Genomic DNA, 13896 nt, shown 5'->3' on the forward strand with positions numbered 1-13896 from the left:
GCTTGAATCAATTCCGTTAACTGATTGTTTGATCCTTTTCAAAAAAAATTATTTTATAGATGAATACAAACTATAATACATTGTATAATACAATGATTTATAATCTATTTAAATGGAAACAAATAATTGTTTTGTCACCACTAGCATCCACTTGCATCGCTTGCACCAGCTCCTTTTGTTCCCATCCCTAAGAGTGACCGTACTCCCCATGGCCAAAAAGTGTGCACCGAAGCGGTGCTGCCGTGCGAAAACCTGTTCCCGCTCAAGACCGCCGTTACACACCCCCTGCGCAAGCTCGGAATTCCATGACACTGCGTGGGGCAATAAAAACAAACAGAACGCTTGGCGGCCACCTGAGAGCGGAGCAGCGACCAACTGTAAAAGTGGGCCGCCCGGGAAGAAGAAGCAGCGGCGGCAGCAGGTTATGCCGACCGCGACGTCGGCAGAGACGCAAGCAGCGGCGGACCTCGAAGATTTCACTTTTCGACGAGCGATTCAACTGAGCGGAGCTAAGAAACGCGATTTTCACACAAGCAATTGCAAACAATAGTCGTGTTGTAGGCGAAAATAACTAGAAAATGGCCATGTACCGCGCCAGTGGGTTAAGGATTATGCAACAGCTGCGCCGCAGGATTCCCGCCGAGCTGCAGCCACTTCAAGTGGCCAAAGCTGCGCCTGCGCTGCAAACTTTCACTTCTCAGCGCTGGACTTCGACGACGACGACCAGTGGAAAGCACGCCAGTCCACAGGTTACGACCCCGCCCCCGAGACACGACTGGAATAGGGCGGTCAGCGAGGCGGAGCGCATCGTCGGCTATCCCACGTCCTTCCTCAGTCTGCGCTGGCTGCTCAGCGACGAGATCGCCAATGTGGCGCTGCACCTGCGCAAACTGGTGGGCAGCGCCCATCCACTGATGAAGACGGCCAAGTGAGTGGTGTTGAAGGGCTTATTAGGGCGTTGTAATCTATCTGAATCTCCCGCTTAAGGCACCTGCTCTACAATGGCAAGAACACGATGCAAGCCTGGGGATTGATAGTGCTCCTGGTGTCCAAGGCCGCAGGACATGCACCCAGTGTTCCAGACGTGGAGCAGGACAAGAGTGCCGGAGTGCTGCACTCGCAAAGAGCTTTGGCCGAGGTCACCGAGATGATACGGATATCTCATCTGGTGCACAATGTAAGTTTTTGGTCAAATGCATTCGAAAGTGACTCGTAAGCTGAAAGTGGTTCGTATGCAAATGAGTTTAACTTTCCTCTAATTTAGTTGACGGAACTGACGAAACGAGCATCAATATGTCCATTGATAATGAAAATACTTACATTCTGTCCCTTTTTAGAGCGTGGTTAATCTGCAATCGAGCACGCAGGCTGGGCAGGATGTGGACACCTACGACGACATGTCCTTTGGCAACAAGATCGGCCTGCTGACCGGCGACTACCTTCTGGGCCATTCCAGTGCGGAGTTGGCTAATCTGCGCAACCAGGAGGTGGTGGAGCTGATCTCGTCGGCGGTGCGAGATTTTTCCGAGTCGGAATTCATTGGAGAGCGTGATGAACAGAACAACCCGCTGCCTTATAAGCCAGGAACCTTCCAGCGACCATCTCTCAGCGTTGGAGTGGACTTCAACGAGCACGACGTGATGACGCCAATGCCAATTGCCCAGGTTCTCGGGAATCCGGAGGAGGAATGGGAGTGCCGTAACATCCTTAATGCGGGTAGCCTGCTGGGCAAATCCTGCCAAGCTTCGCTGAAGCTGGCCGGTCAGAGTGAGGAACTGCAGCGGCATGCTTACCGATTTGGCAAACATTTGGCGCTTGCTTGGCAGGCTTGCTTGGATGCCGAACCTTTTCAGTGCCCCCAACTCCCGCTGGATGTTACTTTCAGTCTGGTTAGTGCTCCAGTCCTATTCCACTTGGAGCACGACCCTGGCATGTATTCTCAACTGGAGGCTGGCAAGCAGTCGGTGGATAACATCGACTACGACAAGATCCACAAGGCCATTCTAGCCGGGCCGGCTTTGGCCAAAACCAAGGAACTGCAGCGGAAGCACACAGCCGCCGCCCTGGCCGTTCTGCAACATTTCCCGGCGACGGACGCTCGACAGGCTCTGGAGAACATCATTCTGGCCATGCAGGATCTCTGATCCCAAGCAGCAGTTACTGATTTTTTACGGGTTCAGGGCTTAGATTAGTTGTATTTATTTCGATGGGTAATTTTTCAGTAAATCAATCAGATATTGTTGACTAATCTTAAATGATTCATTTCAAGTACACAAATTATATTTTGTAAATCGTCTTGTATCCCAAAAGTTCATTCTTATTACAAGGGAAAATGTAGTTCGTCATAAAAAAGAGTTTTAAGTTCATATTTACCATGTCATAGAATTAGATTTCTAAACTTTCGAGACTGTTGTATTACATTACTTTGGTTCACAGCCTCAAAATACAAGGCTAGAGTCCCAATTTGCAACCCACAATTTTCCAAAAAACAACGTCACAATCAAAGTTATTAGTTTAATTCCAGTGATATTTCAACCTAACGTAACAAAGCCATAATTTAACTAAATTATTAAGGTACATCGAGGAGTCATTTGAATCTAAGAAGCGGAACGTCTTTATCTGTGCTTTATGCATTTCAACGACTGGTGATCTTCATCAGAACCAGCTGCTTGCAGCGATCGTACTCGAAATACTGAGGGAAATCCAGAGGCAGGTGCTCCATGATCCACGGCTTGTTCACCGTCTGCCGGATGAGGTACTCGTACATGGGAGCCACCGAATCGCAATCCTCCAGGGTGAACACATAGCGCTTCTCCAGGGCCATATATATCGTTTTGGGTCTCCCAGTTTGGCGACCTCGATCCAGGAGGTTATCCAAGATGGTGATGAAGGCATCGGTTAGCGTATCACAGTAGATGACATCGGCAGCTAGGATTATATCGCTATTGTCTATGGCCTCCAGCAGATCCTGCGACTGATCCTCTTTCGAGGCGAGAAAATCAAACTCCAGAACTGATATAGTACCGCGGAGGTGTTTGGAATTTCTTTGGACATTGCCACGGATCAGCTTCAGTATGCATCCCAGGTCCACATCCGTGCAATAGATCCTTCCGGTATTGTGTATCCCGGCGGCTATGCTGGTCAGGCCCACACCAGCTCCCAGTTCCATTAGGGTTTTCTGGGAAAACTCATCCTTCTTGGAGAAAAGGTAGTCCGCCAGAAGAAGGGCTCCCCGCCACACCTGCAATCCCACCAGCCGGAGCTCTGTGGCCTCGGAATGTTCCAATTCGATCACGCCACGTTTCGGCCTTGGCACCTCAAGGTCGCCGTCTTTATCCGTCCTAATCCCCTCCAGCTTCTCCTCCGGATAGACGAAACAGAACTTCGACACCACCTTACCACCATCGCGGGTCGTCTGGTAGTTGTTTTCTCCGTAGATCTCCGACGTGACCGTGAACATGATCCGGTTATGTATGCGGCCAAGAGCATAGGCTATATAAATTTAATGTTGCTGTCGGTCGAGACATCTTCCCCGTGCGTCGTGGTCGATTACAAAATCGGTATCGCCAATCGACAGGCGGAAAATGTGTTTGCACTCTGTCTTTGCACAGTGGAAAGTGCAAATTTATTTTAATAATTTGAAATGATTTAAATTTAGTGTATATTATTTTAGTCATGTGAAATATGCATCGAAGAACTTTCGAAAATGTTTAATATAAGCTATAAACTCGTTTAACTTATTTAAAGGCAAGCATATATAGTCACAGTATTTAATCGTACCTTTCGACTGAGTTCTAATAGTTTTTGCTCATCATTCTTAAGAACAGAATCAGAGCTGTACATATATATTTTGAAATTATTTATTATGTTTAATATAAAAAAGGAATGCACTTTAAATTACTATGACTATTTGTTATGGTTTTGTTTTTCATAGGGAAAATGTATTACTATTGAGATAGTTCGAGTGATTGTTTACCACTGTGCCAATCAGCTGTTTGCAGAGCTGGCTAGCAAAAGAAGACAACCTGGTCACACTGGACATTTAGGCGTGCACCGTCGGCAGACAAAACTATCAAATCGAAATTTAAATAATGGAAGACGAGGACGATCCCGTCGTGGAGGAGGTGAGTATGTGAGTGGCACTATCAATACCATGAGTACAATGCCCGCCCATCCCCGCCAGATTCCCGTGTTCCTGTCGAAGAACCTGAGGGACAGCTTGTATCTCTTTCAATACCCCACGAAAACGGAGCTCCCGAACCACGATGATTCCGTGATTGTCAATTGTTGTGTAAAACCAATCGCCCAGGAGGTGAAGGTGGACTTCGGCCTGGACATTGAGTCGGCCCACTTCGATCGCTTCAAGGGCGAGCAATTTGCGGTGGCAGCCGACGGAAAGAACACCTATGGAGCAGTGCCGCCGAAGGGTCAGGAGCGACCCACCTACAAACGTGGCATCATGGACAAACAGGCCTTCACAAGCTCGCGTTCCATTACCGATGTGGCCAAGTACATAGTGGGCATCTTTACGGATCGGGAGGTGCATCTGTCGCCACTCACTTCCATAGTGCAAATGCGCCCCGTTCTCAGCCACTTCGATAAGGAGGACAAGCGCAAGAAGGCGGAACTGAAGGCTCAAACGGAGGACACGGACGATGACGAGGTGCTGCAGCAGGTCACGGTTAAATTTGCACGAGGAAATGCCAAAAACAGCGGAAAGGAGCAACGTGCCGGCACCTACGACGGTTTCGTCCAGCGAATTGCGGATGAGCCGTGGTGCGAGGCCTACTGGCACTCGAGGGCCACGCCCACCGCCGAACTGGAGCGCCAGAAGCTCTTTGCCACCAGTCATCACGGCAGTTCCTCTTTGTCTCTCGCTCCTGACGAATATCTTCGAAAGCTTCTGCCCTACGACGAGCATGTGCAGACGGTAGCCCCACCTGCTGCTTCCGCTGCCGCCCAAGTACTTCCCGTCTACAACAAGGCCATGCTGAAGTCTATGCCGCTGCTGGAGCAGCTTACAGTGCTACTGAGGGATGCGCGGATGCTCTCGTTCAGCGACGTCATTAGTATTCTCGCGGAGCACGTGGATCCGCATGTGACTGCCGACAAGGTGCTGGCTTTGCTGCCCCAGGTGGGCATCCTACTGCACGGCAACTGGGTGCCGAAATCCGAGGTGGTCTTTCCCGAGAAGGTGCTCTCCCATGCGAACGGTGTGTCCGCAGAGCAGATGATTCGCGCCAGAGATTATATAGTGAGTTCTGGCACGGGTGTAGCGATCACTCATCTTGTACTAATGGCCTCAATTCCATCCGCAGCTCTTCCGTTTCTCCCGCACGCCCTACCTGTTCCGAGCTCAGGTAATGGCCGCCACCCAGTTACCTCCTGCGGAAACACTTGACGTTTTGAAGACTGTGGCCCGGGTGAATAACACAAAACGGTGGGAGCTACTACTGCCACCCGACAAGGAGTTCGAGCAAAAGTACCCGGAACTGGTCAGCCGACAGGAGTACCACTGGACCGCTTCCGAGCAGCACTACAATGAAATGGACTGGGCTAGGGAAACCAAGCGTGTTCGCAAACGATCGACGAGGAAGAGCGAATCCCAGTCACTGACTTCAGCCATGCCGCCGCCCGCAATGAATCACTCAACAACTGGCTCCGTGGATGCGTAGCATCGGATGATGATCTCCCAGCGGCGGAGGATCGGGGGCACCATTATACATCTAGGCACTATTAAAAAGACCAACAATTTTACTTTGTTAAAGAAGTGCTTTTGCAATCTCTTCTGTAATTTCTCGAGCCAAGTCGTTCCTATTGGATTTGGTCACTTGGTAAATCTTGGATCCTGCTGACTTTCTCAGCTGCTCCACCAAAGCCAATGTTGATTTTTCGGGTATGGTGACCAATAGGGCCCGCTTTTTCTTTAGGAGATCAGTGATGGCCGACTCAAATCGCTTGCTAAGCAGCTCCATTTTGACCACTTCATCCACGACCAGGAGATCCGGCTCCGGTTGGGAATCCTGCGTGCTAAGGACTGGCAGAGCAATGCTTTCGAAGTCCTGCACAAACACCGAATACTCTCCCACTTTGGGACGTCGCAGCTGGTCCTCGGGATTCTTGCGAGATAGGATTCCCCGTTTCCCGGCCAACGTGACCACGTCGAAGCCGATTCTTAGGCTGATGCCCTCACCTTGCACGTCCTCTGTGTAGAATCCTTGAAGAATTCGTCCTTTTTCCCGCAGAGCCGAGCAGATTTTGAGGACCAGTGTAGTTTTACCCACTCCTGAAAATCATGATTACATACATAATAAACTAATAGCAAATATTTTCCCAGTTTAATTTGCACCTGGTCGCCCTGTTAGTATAATAGTTATACTTTCGTTTTTCATATCGGCTTATTATTTTTATATGGATTTTATTGAAAGTTTTCTGGGGAACTAGATCAACCAGGAATGGATCATTGGCAGTTGCAAAATAAATCTTAATTAACGCACAAATATTTAATTTTAATGAGTTTTAAATTTAATAAATAACAAAAGAAAACGCTTATGTATAATGTATAATGAGCATTATCATAAAATAGTTTATGAACTTCTTAAATAAGATTAAAACAACTAAAAGTTTAAAATAAAACGGTTGTTTTAAAATGTCACATTTGATGCGGTATATTTTTTGAATACGAAATGCGTATTTTGATTTGCGTGCACTACGGTCACACTGCGGCATGCTGCGGCGCCCCCAGCACGGCCACACTGTTTCCAAACGTCGAACGACGATTGCGTCGTGTTTTTCGTCGCGCGTGAATTGAAAATCCGTAATTCCGAGAATATCCCCCCCGATCCGCATCAACAGCAACTGTTGCTCGCGATTCGAAGTGCTGGCTCCGCTTTTAGAGGCAGAGTATAATATACGAAGGTCATTCAATTACAATACGAGTGAAGTTTCAACTCGCAGCAAGCTGCATTTTCAGTTCTTATTGTGAGATTCAAAGTGGTTCTGCCTGTTTCGCTGTTTTATCACCCTCTCCCCCACCTCCCCTCATTCGCGCGAGTGCGTGTGCGTGGCGGGCTATAATGTTTTGGCCACAAAAGCACATCGAATAGGAGAGTGCAGCCGATCCCCGCAAAGGTTATAAACAAAACATGTCCGAGGCCGATCTGAAGAATATCTCCCAGAACTCGGATGACGATCAGGAATTGCTGCTCCATCAGACCACGCAGTCCCTGCTGATGGCCAGCTCCATGATGTTTATGGAAAACCAAGGAGGGCCGGGTGCTTCCGGTGGGGGTGTCGCCCTACCAGGACCCGTTTCGCTGCCCCTGCCCCTTTCCATCGCCATGCCGCATCACCATGTGCATGCGATTCCCTACAATGTGGACGAGCTGCTCCGGGAGAACAATGCCCTGCACGCCAAGATCAAGGAGTTGAGTCTGGAGCGCGATCGACTGCTCTGTGAAGTGTCCAATCTGCGGCTGGAGCTGGACATGTCGGAGCTCAAGCGGCTGCCCGTCGATCTCGATGATAAGTGAGTGCCCTCCAATGATTACTAACTAGTAATACGCTATCTTAAAATCTATTTTATATAAGAGCGAATTCATGGCAAATAAGCTTTTCCTATTGTACATACCGCTTAGATGGAAACTTCCAATAGGAAAAATTGAACTTTACAATTGCGGTTGCAAAATAATTTTTCAATGTATTTGGGGGCCAGAAAATATTTGCAATGCTCAGCAATTTGATTTCAACATATTTAAAAAGAATTTGGTCGATATTGTTCTAGATTTGCCAACGAGCATTTGTTAGAAATATTATAAAGAACAATTCTTCACCAAATACTGCGTAAAATACGGATTTTTATTAAGTATTATTTCCTCATTTTGTGCTCTCACTAAGAGCCAAAACATTCCATTAAGTAATATAATCAGTCAAGAGATAGTATTCATCTTTAAGTTGTATATTTTGAAACAATATTTATTTAAAATCTTTCAGTTCCCCTATATTACGTCCATTTAAAGCTCTTCTTATCAGAGCGGCATTTCGCTTTCAAGGTTCAGGTCAAGGCCTTTCATATATCTTTGTATGGTTTTATTTATACCATAATTTAATCTGCACACAGCACAATTTCTTATTCCTCTTTTCTTGGTTAGAATTGAAAATTTTAGCTGATAAGAAAAACAGCTTGAATACATAATTCACTCAGTAAAGATCCTTACATCATATTTTGTGGCTGTGTAATCTTGAAACAAAAACATGAAGCCGAAGTACCATTTCTTCTTCAGCAGTCAAAGAAAACCACAAAAATCTTTGATTTTTTTTTCCATTGATCGCCATTTTCGGCCGCATTTCCGTGACCCCAACCCCAATGTTTCCTTGCCCCCGGGTGTCGCTGTTGAGTCAACTTCTGGTTGAGTCACATTCATTCGTCCCCCTGTCCTTGCCACCTTGGCAGCTGCAGGCTGACAAGTCGGAGTACGACTTCTGGTTTTTGCAACCCCTTTTTGCACTCCTGCCTACCTGTGGGCTAATCGGCACAGTCGTGGTCGCAAAATGAAGTGCACCGTGGCGATAGGTATTTCCGTACATAAAAAACTCTTGCTTATCTGTAGCAGAACAATAGATAATGTTGTATTTTCTTGGTTGCCAAATTGAATGAGTCAGTTGTGCTGTGTTAGAACTACAGTTGCTCTCCGCTTATCGATCGACCGAAATTCTCTATTTGTTTAGTTCTATCGCCCGTGTTTCCCTTGCTGATAACTAATGTGTAGTGCTACTTCGGGCGATAAGAGCCGTCTCAGGGAAATTCAATGTTAAGACAGAGTTTCGATCACTTATTTGGGGTCTTTCCTGGGGAGATTAACCCGACAAATGCACGGGCAAACAAGCAAAGTGATATTATAAACCATTCGCCTGGCATTTGCCATTGACAGTCGAATAAAGTTGGGAGTATCTCAGTTTTCGTACCTGACTTTGCTTTGCATGCGGTCATGCCCCACCGCAGACAATCTTATAAGTACAGATATTTTCGTATATATGATGTATGCATATACTAGTGGGCGCAAATAAAGCGCAATTATCTTTTAACCGTTTTCTTTATTTTCGGGGCTTCTTGGCCTCTAAGGTCTGCTAGAAGAATCGTGGGCTCTTCCAATTATTCGCTTGGCGTTTTCTGTTTATTTTTTATGTCTCGGTTTTTGCAGCTCACCTTCGCCAAAACTTTGAAACACAAAACACCAGAAACTTCATCGAATGTGTAGATACTCTTTTAGAATTCATATTTATTGCCATGATTTTATATAAATAATCACTTCAGAATTTTCATATATGTATTAATCTATCAGATAAGTTTAATTTGATAAGTTTATCAGATAAGTTTAATTTGAGTAACTTAGTTGATAAAGCACTAGTAAATCTGGAAAAGTTACAGGAACATTAATCTGTTTATCAAACGTTCTCTGCATATAAGGTACATTTCCTCATTTGTACCTCAATTTTTTACGTTTTAATTAGCGAATCTAAATGTAATGTAAAAATGCTTACCACGGCTTAGATCCACTTTCAGATTAGTTGTACAAGATAGCCTGCACGCACCTAGTTGGCATATCTTTCATTATGGGAAAGAGTATGTCACGATGAGACATTAAACTCAAGATCAGAGATGTTGTTGAAAATGTGCGGGTAGCTTTCTGACTTATGAGTAAGGTTCCACGGCTCCATGAATGTTGTTGTTTCTCTCTGGACAAACTTATGCATTTGGTCAGTACACGCTCCACTCGAAGTATACTGAGAAAAATAACGTGACTCACAACTGAAGCATTTTATTAATTATTAAAAAATAGAGAAATTGAAATGGTTATTCTCATTTTCGTTCGATTTATATATTCTTGAAGCTTAAAAGTATCGCAAAATATTTTTATTTTTTAACAGTGTAGTCAGTATGTCTTTGCTTGGCTTGCCGCAGAGTTCAACTCATTAGCCAGTTATCATCATCTAATAAAGCAGACACACGCACCAAAGAAAAATGGGAAATGCGGAAAAGGGGGGGTGGAAAACACTTGCCCATTTGAAAAGTGCTTTTAACTTTGCTCTGGGTCTCTCTCTTTGTGATAATTAAGCGAGTGTAGTGGAGAGTCTATTAACTTCGTACGCCCCCCTTTAAAATGGCCATGGTGGGGTTTTCCAGATGGTGGGTGGGGCCGGGTGGTCAAGAGGGGGCGGATGGAATAACGTTTTCCGACTACTTAATGAGTGTGTACTGTATTCTGTAACTTTAGTAGGTGAAGTAGTTCTCTGGCCTTCTTGCCACTACTACTAATCTGCTCTTTCATTTGCATGCAACATTTGGAGTGAAGACTGCGGTTGCCTTATTACAAAAGGGGGCGTAGTTGAGGGGAGACTGGAAGTTTGATGGTCAAAATGGAAGCCATGCGTGCTGCGAATATCTTTGAGGTTTGAGAGCAAAACTTTTGTTTTAATTAAAAGATATGCCAAATGGACATGCAAGTCGGGGGCTGGATGATCTAAATGCACCAGCAGATGGGAACTACTTTGAAATGGGGGGCGGAGTTGAAAATGAGATAGTAATTGCACTAATAACATGCTGATTTTTAAGTGATTCCCACTGAAGCCTTTGTTTCAACCACAGATGGTTTCTTACTTGCGGTCACTTTTTTGGTGATAACCCATAAAACCAATTTAGTAAAGGCATTACTTCTATTTTACCATGTTCTTTTTTTTATGCAGATGGTTTCTTGATTATCGATTCTTTTCCTTAGGGTTAAAGTCCAGAAGAAACTATTTAAAATGTAGAGATCCTTAAGTTGTAGTTTATTGAACTTCCTCATTGTTTTTGTAAATTCTTAAAAACTATTACTTTATTATTATGTTAAATAAATAAATGTACATAGGGCTTATAAAATTTATTTATTCAAGTTGATGAAAAACAAATTGAATACAATTCCCTTCTGCTATTTCAATTATTATGACAAAGTACTTATCCATCACCAGTAATTTCTCTCAATTATTTCAGATGCGGAAGTGTTTAGATACCATAACTTTCCTTCCAAAGTTCTCGATTGCAAATTAACACAATTAAGTTGATCGCTTTTCTGGGTTATTCCAGTGATCCCCGAACACATCTGGATAGTTGGGGGAACCATGTGTCGGTGCTCCAGACTAGACCATTTATTTATTATGCATGCAATAAACGAAAACGAATTTCTCGCTTTTCAATCGGAAAGTGAGATCATCGACGCGCTGGCCAGCCGAAGAACAATAATTAAAATCATTTATATGAAATGTTTAATAAACAATGTCATTGCCATCTTGTGCTGGCTCATGTGTTCCAACTAAACTGTCAAGTCACAGCAGAAAAAAACGCTTGCGAAAAATTCCAGTTGGCTTAAAGTCTTTAGGGGATTAGTTTCCAACCGAAGCATGTAATCAATTAGAGGGCGTCCCGCTTGGGATTTAGCCTTTTGCATATGTTACGTACTTATTTTCCTTTCTATTTGTATTTGTATACACAGCTCGTTACGCAGATACTAAGATACAATGATTGATGAGACATGCGTTCACGTTGTCCCTGCCCAAAGTGACAACTTCCGAGTCGATTTTCCCCATTCAGCGGAACTCGCTACCAATTCCAAATCCGAACTGCCAAGTCGAACGCTTATTGCTCCAGTGGCTTGTCAATCGTGTTTGGCATTGACAGCGGCCCAGTACGCTTTACATGGCCATAAGTCCCGGTCTTGGCCATCTTCTGCTCATTTTTGCTCGGTTCTGACGGCTGCGCATGCGCCCCAAAAATGGCCATCCTCATGTGCTAGAGATTCGAACTACGAACTAAAAAACTGTGGCATTCGCTTTTGTCTCTCTGACTGAAAATAATGATCAGCTACTTTAATCGTGTCCATAGGAAAAGCTCCAATTTCGGGGAAGGGTTCTACTTGGTTGATTTCGGTGGGAGAATACGATTGCATGGGAAATGATATTTGGTGTTTCTCGGTGTTTTGATATCTTTTGCCAAATATGTCAATCATGATGTTAGCTTTGTTCATTTCTGTTAATTTCTTATGAACAATTTACACTTTATCATACAAAAGTCACCTTTAAATAATTGTATTTTGTAACATTCCTTTGTTTGTAACCCATTAAAATTTGTCACACGTTCGAAAATCAATTAATGCATCATTAAAATAGTTCTGCCCAGTTAAATCGTGATGATTGATGTTTGCAGCTGTGTTGTGTAACCCATACAGCCTATGACTAATTTCCATTTTAAGACTAAATCCAATTGCTACTACCTCTTATTGTTGCAAAAAAGGTAACAAAGCTCATTAAGAACAAGTTTGAAATCCATCGAAGGCCATAAAAAATCTAACGTATTTCCTTTAAAGGCTAACAAAAATACGCTTAAAAACTAATTTATGCAGAATCGGGTGTAATATAACAATCATAAATGAATTTCATTACTATCGTTTTAATATTTTCAAAAATCCATGAATACCTAATGATTTTAAGTTGATGTCTATAGTTTATTGAAGGTTTTTATGGAACATTAGTACAATGTGGTTATTAGTTATTAAATAACAAGATTTTATGGTTGCTGAATCACTGTTTACTCCCAAAAATGTTTAATAGCCTTATAACCATTGAAGTAATCCATTAGAGGCTTTTACTATGTAATCATTTTATTGTTTCCACCCCAATAAACTTTCATCACCATCCCGTGAAGCCCTTGAGGCTTCATCCCATCTTATCTATGAGGATGACACTGGGTGGTCGTTCCAAGATGCAATCTTTCGAAATGTCTAGGGCGACATCTTTCATCTGGCTATCTGCACTCCACTCCACACTTATCTGTGCGATGGTTTTAGTGCTTTGACTCACTTATCTTAAAATAAAATACATTTTCGCCTGCTGAACTGGCTGACATCTTCCGGTTGTGGTTGCATCCCTAGGGTAAGTAACCGACCCTAGCCACCCACTTTGGAGGTCGCCAATCGTGCCCGCCTTCAATCAATTAACACGGCCTGGAGTCGTAAAGAAATCGGCAAAATGGGGAAAACAAATGAGGGGAATTTCTCAGAAATAAGAATAACTAAATGCAGCGAGATTGTGGGACTACACCCTCAGTTTTTGACATATTAATGTTGTAAAATTAACAAACCATCACGGAAAATATTGAAAAGTATTCTTCTTTTTCCTTCGTTCTCTAGGCGTGAAAGTGTATTCTGTGTACATTGACCCAAATTTTGGGGAGATCCCTCCTCCGCCTTCCGCCGGCTTTTCATCGCCATGGTTGAGTAGCGCACTTGGGCCCCCTGCGACCCCCTTTTAGGCACGCCCCAAAAAAAGCGAGTGCCAAGAAAATGCGTTATTGCTTAATTTTCCCCTCTCTTTCTCTCTCATTTATTTGCCAGAGTGCAGCGCCCTCGCTTCCTCTTCCTTGGGCTTAATATTCAAATTTTATGTGTTGCTTTTTCAGAAAAATTAAAAGCTCAAAAATTCAACAGCTGTGGGGGACGCTGTGCTCAGTGTTGTCACAATTATGACTACCAAAGTAAAAAATTATAAATGTATTTAGTGTCAGTGGAGGTATAGTTTACAGTTTCCTAAGTTCCATTCAAATTATGCATATTTAATTTAATTTACTTCAATATTCAAGTAACACGTCTAGCTATTTGTTAATGTAAAGTTCTCTTTAACTGGGTTTTCTGGAATGCTTGAATAGGCGTTTTAAAACATTTCTGTTTATTTTCTAATTTTTTGTCTAATTTTTGGCTTTTAAAAATAGCTATAAATAGGCTAAATTGCCAGAGCTTTTGTGCTGCATTTGTTTGTGTAGCCAGGCTGTGTTGCAGAACCAACGCCGAAAAACCATCATACAAATTC

General features: G+C 43.7%; 5 protein-coding genes across 5 annotated transcripts in view; 3 read left to right on the plus strand and 2 right to left on the minus strand.

Annotated features, from left to right (window-relative positions):
* The first annotated feature begins 209 nt into the window (after window positions 1–209).
* Window positions 210–2477, plus strand: LOC6616389 (decaprenyl-diphosphate synthase subunit 2). The gene is made up of 3 exons (XM_002040713.2): window positions 210–928; window positions 988–1177; window positions 1338–2477. The coding sequence occupies exons 1-3, from the start codon at window positions 579–581 to the stop codon at window positions 2142–2144; spliced, it is 1347 nt and encodes a 448-aa protein (XP_002040749.1). The 5' UTR covers window positions 210–578; the 3' UTR covers window positions 2145–2477.
* Window positions 2478–2500: 23 nt separating this feature from the next.
* Window positions 2501–3563, minus strand: LOC6616390 (methyltransferase-like protein 22). Its single transcript, XM_002040714.2, has one exon. The coding sequence runs from the start codon at window positions 3458–3460 to the stop codon at window positions 2636–2638; it is 825 nt and encodes a 274-aa protein (XP_002040750.1). The 5' UTR covers window positions 3461–3563; the 3' UTR covers window positions 2501–2635.
* Window positions 3564–4023: 460 nt separating this feature from the next.
* On the plus strand, window positions 4024–5767 carry LOC6616391 (DNA-directed RNA polymerase III subunit RPC5). Its single transcript, XM_002040715.2, has 3 exons — window positions 4024–4124; window positions 4184–5254; window positions 5319–5767. The coding sequence occupies exons 1-3, from the start codon at window positions 4092–4094 to the stop codon at window positions 5673–5675; spliced, it is 1461 nt and encodes a 486-aa protein (XP_002040751.1). The 5' UTR covers window positions 4024–4091; the 3' UTR covers window positions 5676–5767.
* LOC6616392 (cancer-related nucleoside-triphosphatase homolog) lies at window positions 5763–6433 on the minus strand. Its single transcript, XM_002040716.2, has 2 exons — window positions 6350–6433; window positions 5763–6286 (listed from the first exon to the last, which is right to left on the minus strand). The coding sequence occupies exons 1-2, from the start codon at window positions 6390–6392 to the stop codon at window positions 5763–5765; spliced, it is 567 nt and encodes a 188-aa protein (XP_002040752.1). The 5' UTR covers window positions 6393–6433.
* Window positions 6434–6773: 340 nt separating this feature from the next.
* Window positions 6774–13896, plus strand: part of LOC6616394 (IQ motif and SEC7 domain-containing protein 1) — a 41057-nt gene continuing 33934 nt past the window's right edge. Inside the window, exon 1 of the mRNA XM_032719471.1 lies at window positions 6774–7528. Coding sequence (XP_032575362.1) covers window positions 7146–7528 — 383 coding nt within the window. The 5' untranslated portion in view covers window positions 6774–7145. The remainder of the gene's footprint in view (window positions 7529–13896) is intronic.

The sequence above is a fragment of the Drosophila sechellia genome, chromosome 3L (assembly GCF_004382195.2).
Source record: "Drosophila sechellia strain sech25 chromosome 3L, ASM438219v1, whole genome shotgun sequence".
Taxonomy (NCBI): Eukaryota; Metazoa; Arthropoda; class Insecta; order Diptera; family Drosophilidae; genus Drosophila; species Drosophila sechellia.

Bases quoted from the DNA above. Each gene is read 5' to 3' on its own strand.
- LOC6616389 (XM_002040713.2), top strand. From the start codon at position 579: ATGGCCATGTACCGCGCCAGTGGGTTAAGGATTATGCAACAGCTGCGC. The intron at 929-987 runs GTGAGTGGTGTT...CTCCCGCTTAAG, and splicing joins CCACTGATGAAGACGGCCAA to GCACCTGCTCTACAATGGCA. The intron at 1,178-1,337 runs GTAAGTTTTTGG...GTCCCTTTTTAG, and splicing joins TATCTCATCTGGTGCACAAT to AGCGTGGTTAATCTGCAATC.
- LOC6616390 (XM_002040714.2), bottom strand. From the start codon at position 3,460: ATGTTCACGGTCACGTCGGAGATCTACGGAGAAAACAACTACCAGACG.
- LOC6616391 (XM_002040715.2), top strand. From the start codon at position 4,092: ATGGAAGACGAGGACGATCCCGTCGTGGAGGAG. The intron at 4,125-4,183 runs GTGAGTATGTGA...CATCCCCGCCAG, and splicing joins ACGATCCCGTCGTGGAGGAG to ATTCCCGTGTTCCTGTCGAA. The intron at 5,255-5,318 runs GTGAGTTCTGGC...TTCCATCCGCAG, and splicing joins TTCGCGCCAGAGATTATATA to CTCTTCCGTTTCTCCCGCAC.
- LOC6616392 (XM_002040716.2), bottom strand. From the start codon at position 6,392: ATGAAAAACGAAAGTATAACTATTATACTAACAGGGCGACCAG. The intron at 6,287-6,349 runs GTGCAAATTAAA...CATGATTTTCAG, and splicing joins TATACTAACAGGGCGACCAG to GAGTGGGTAAAACTACACTG.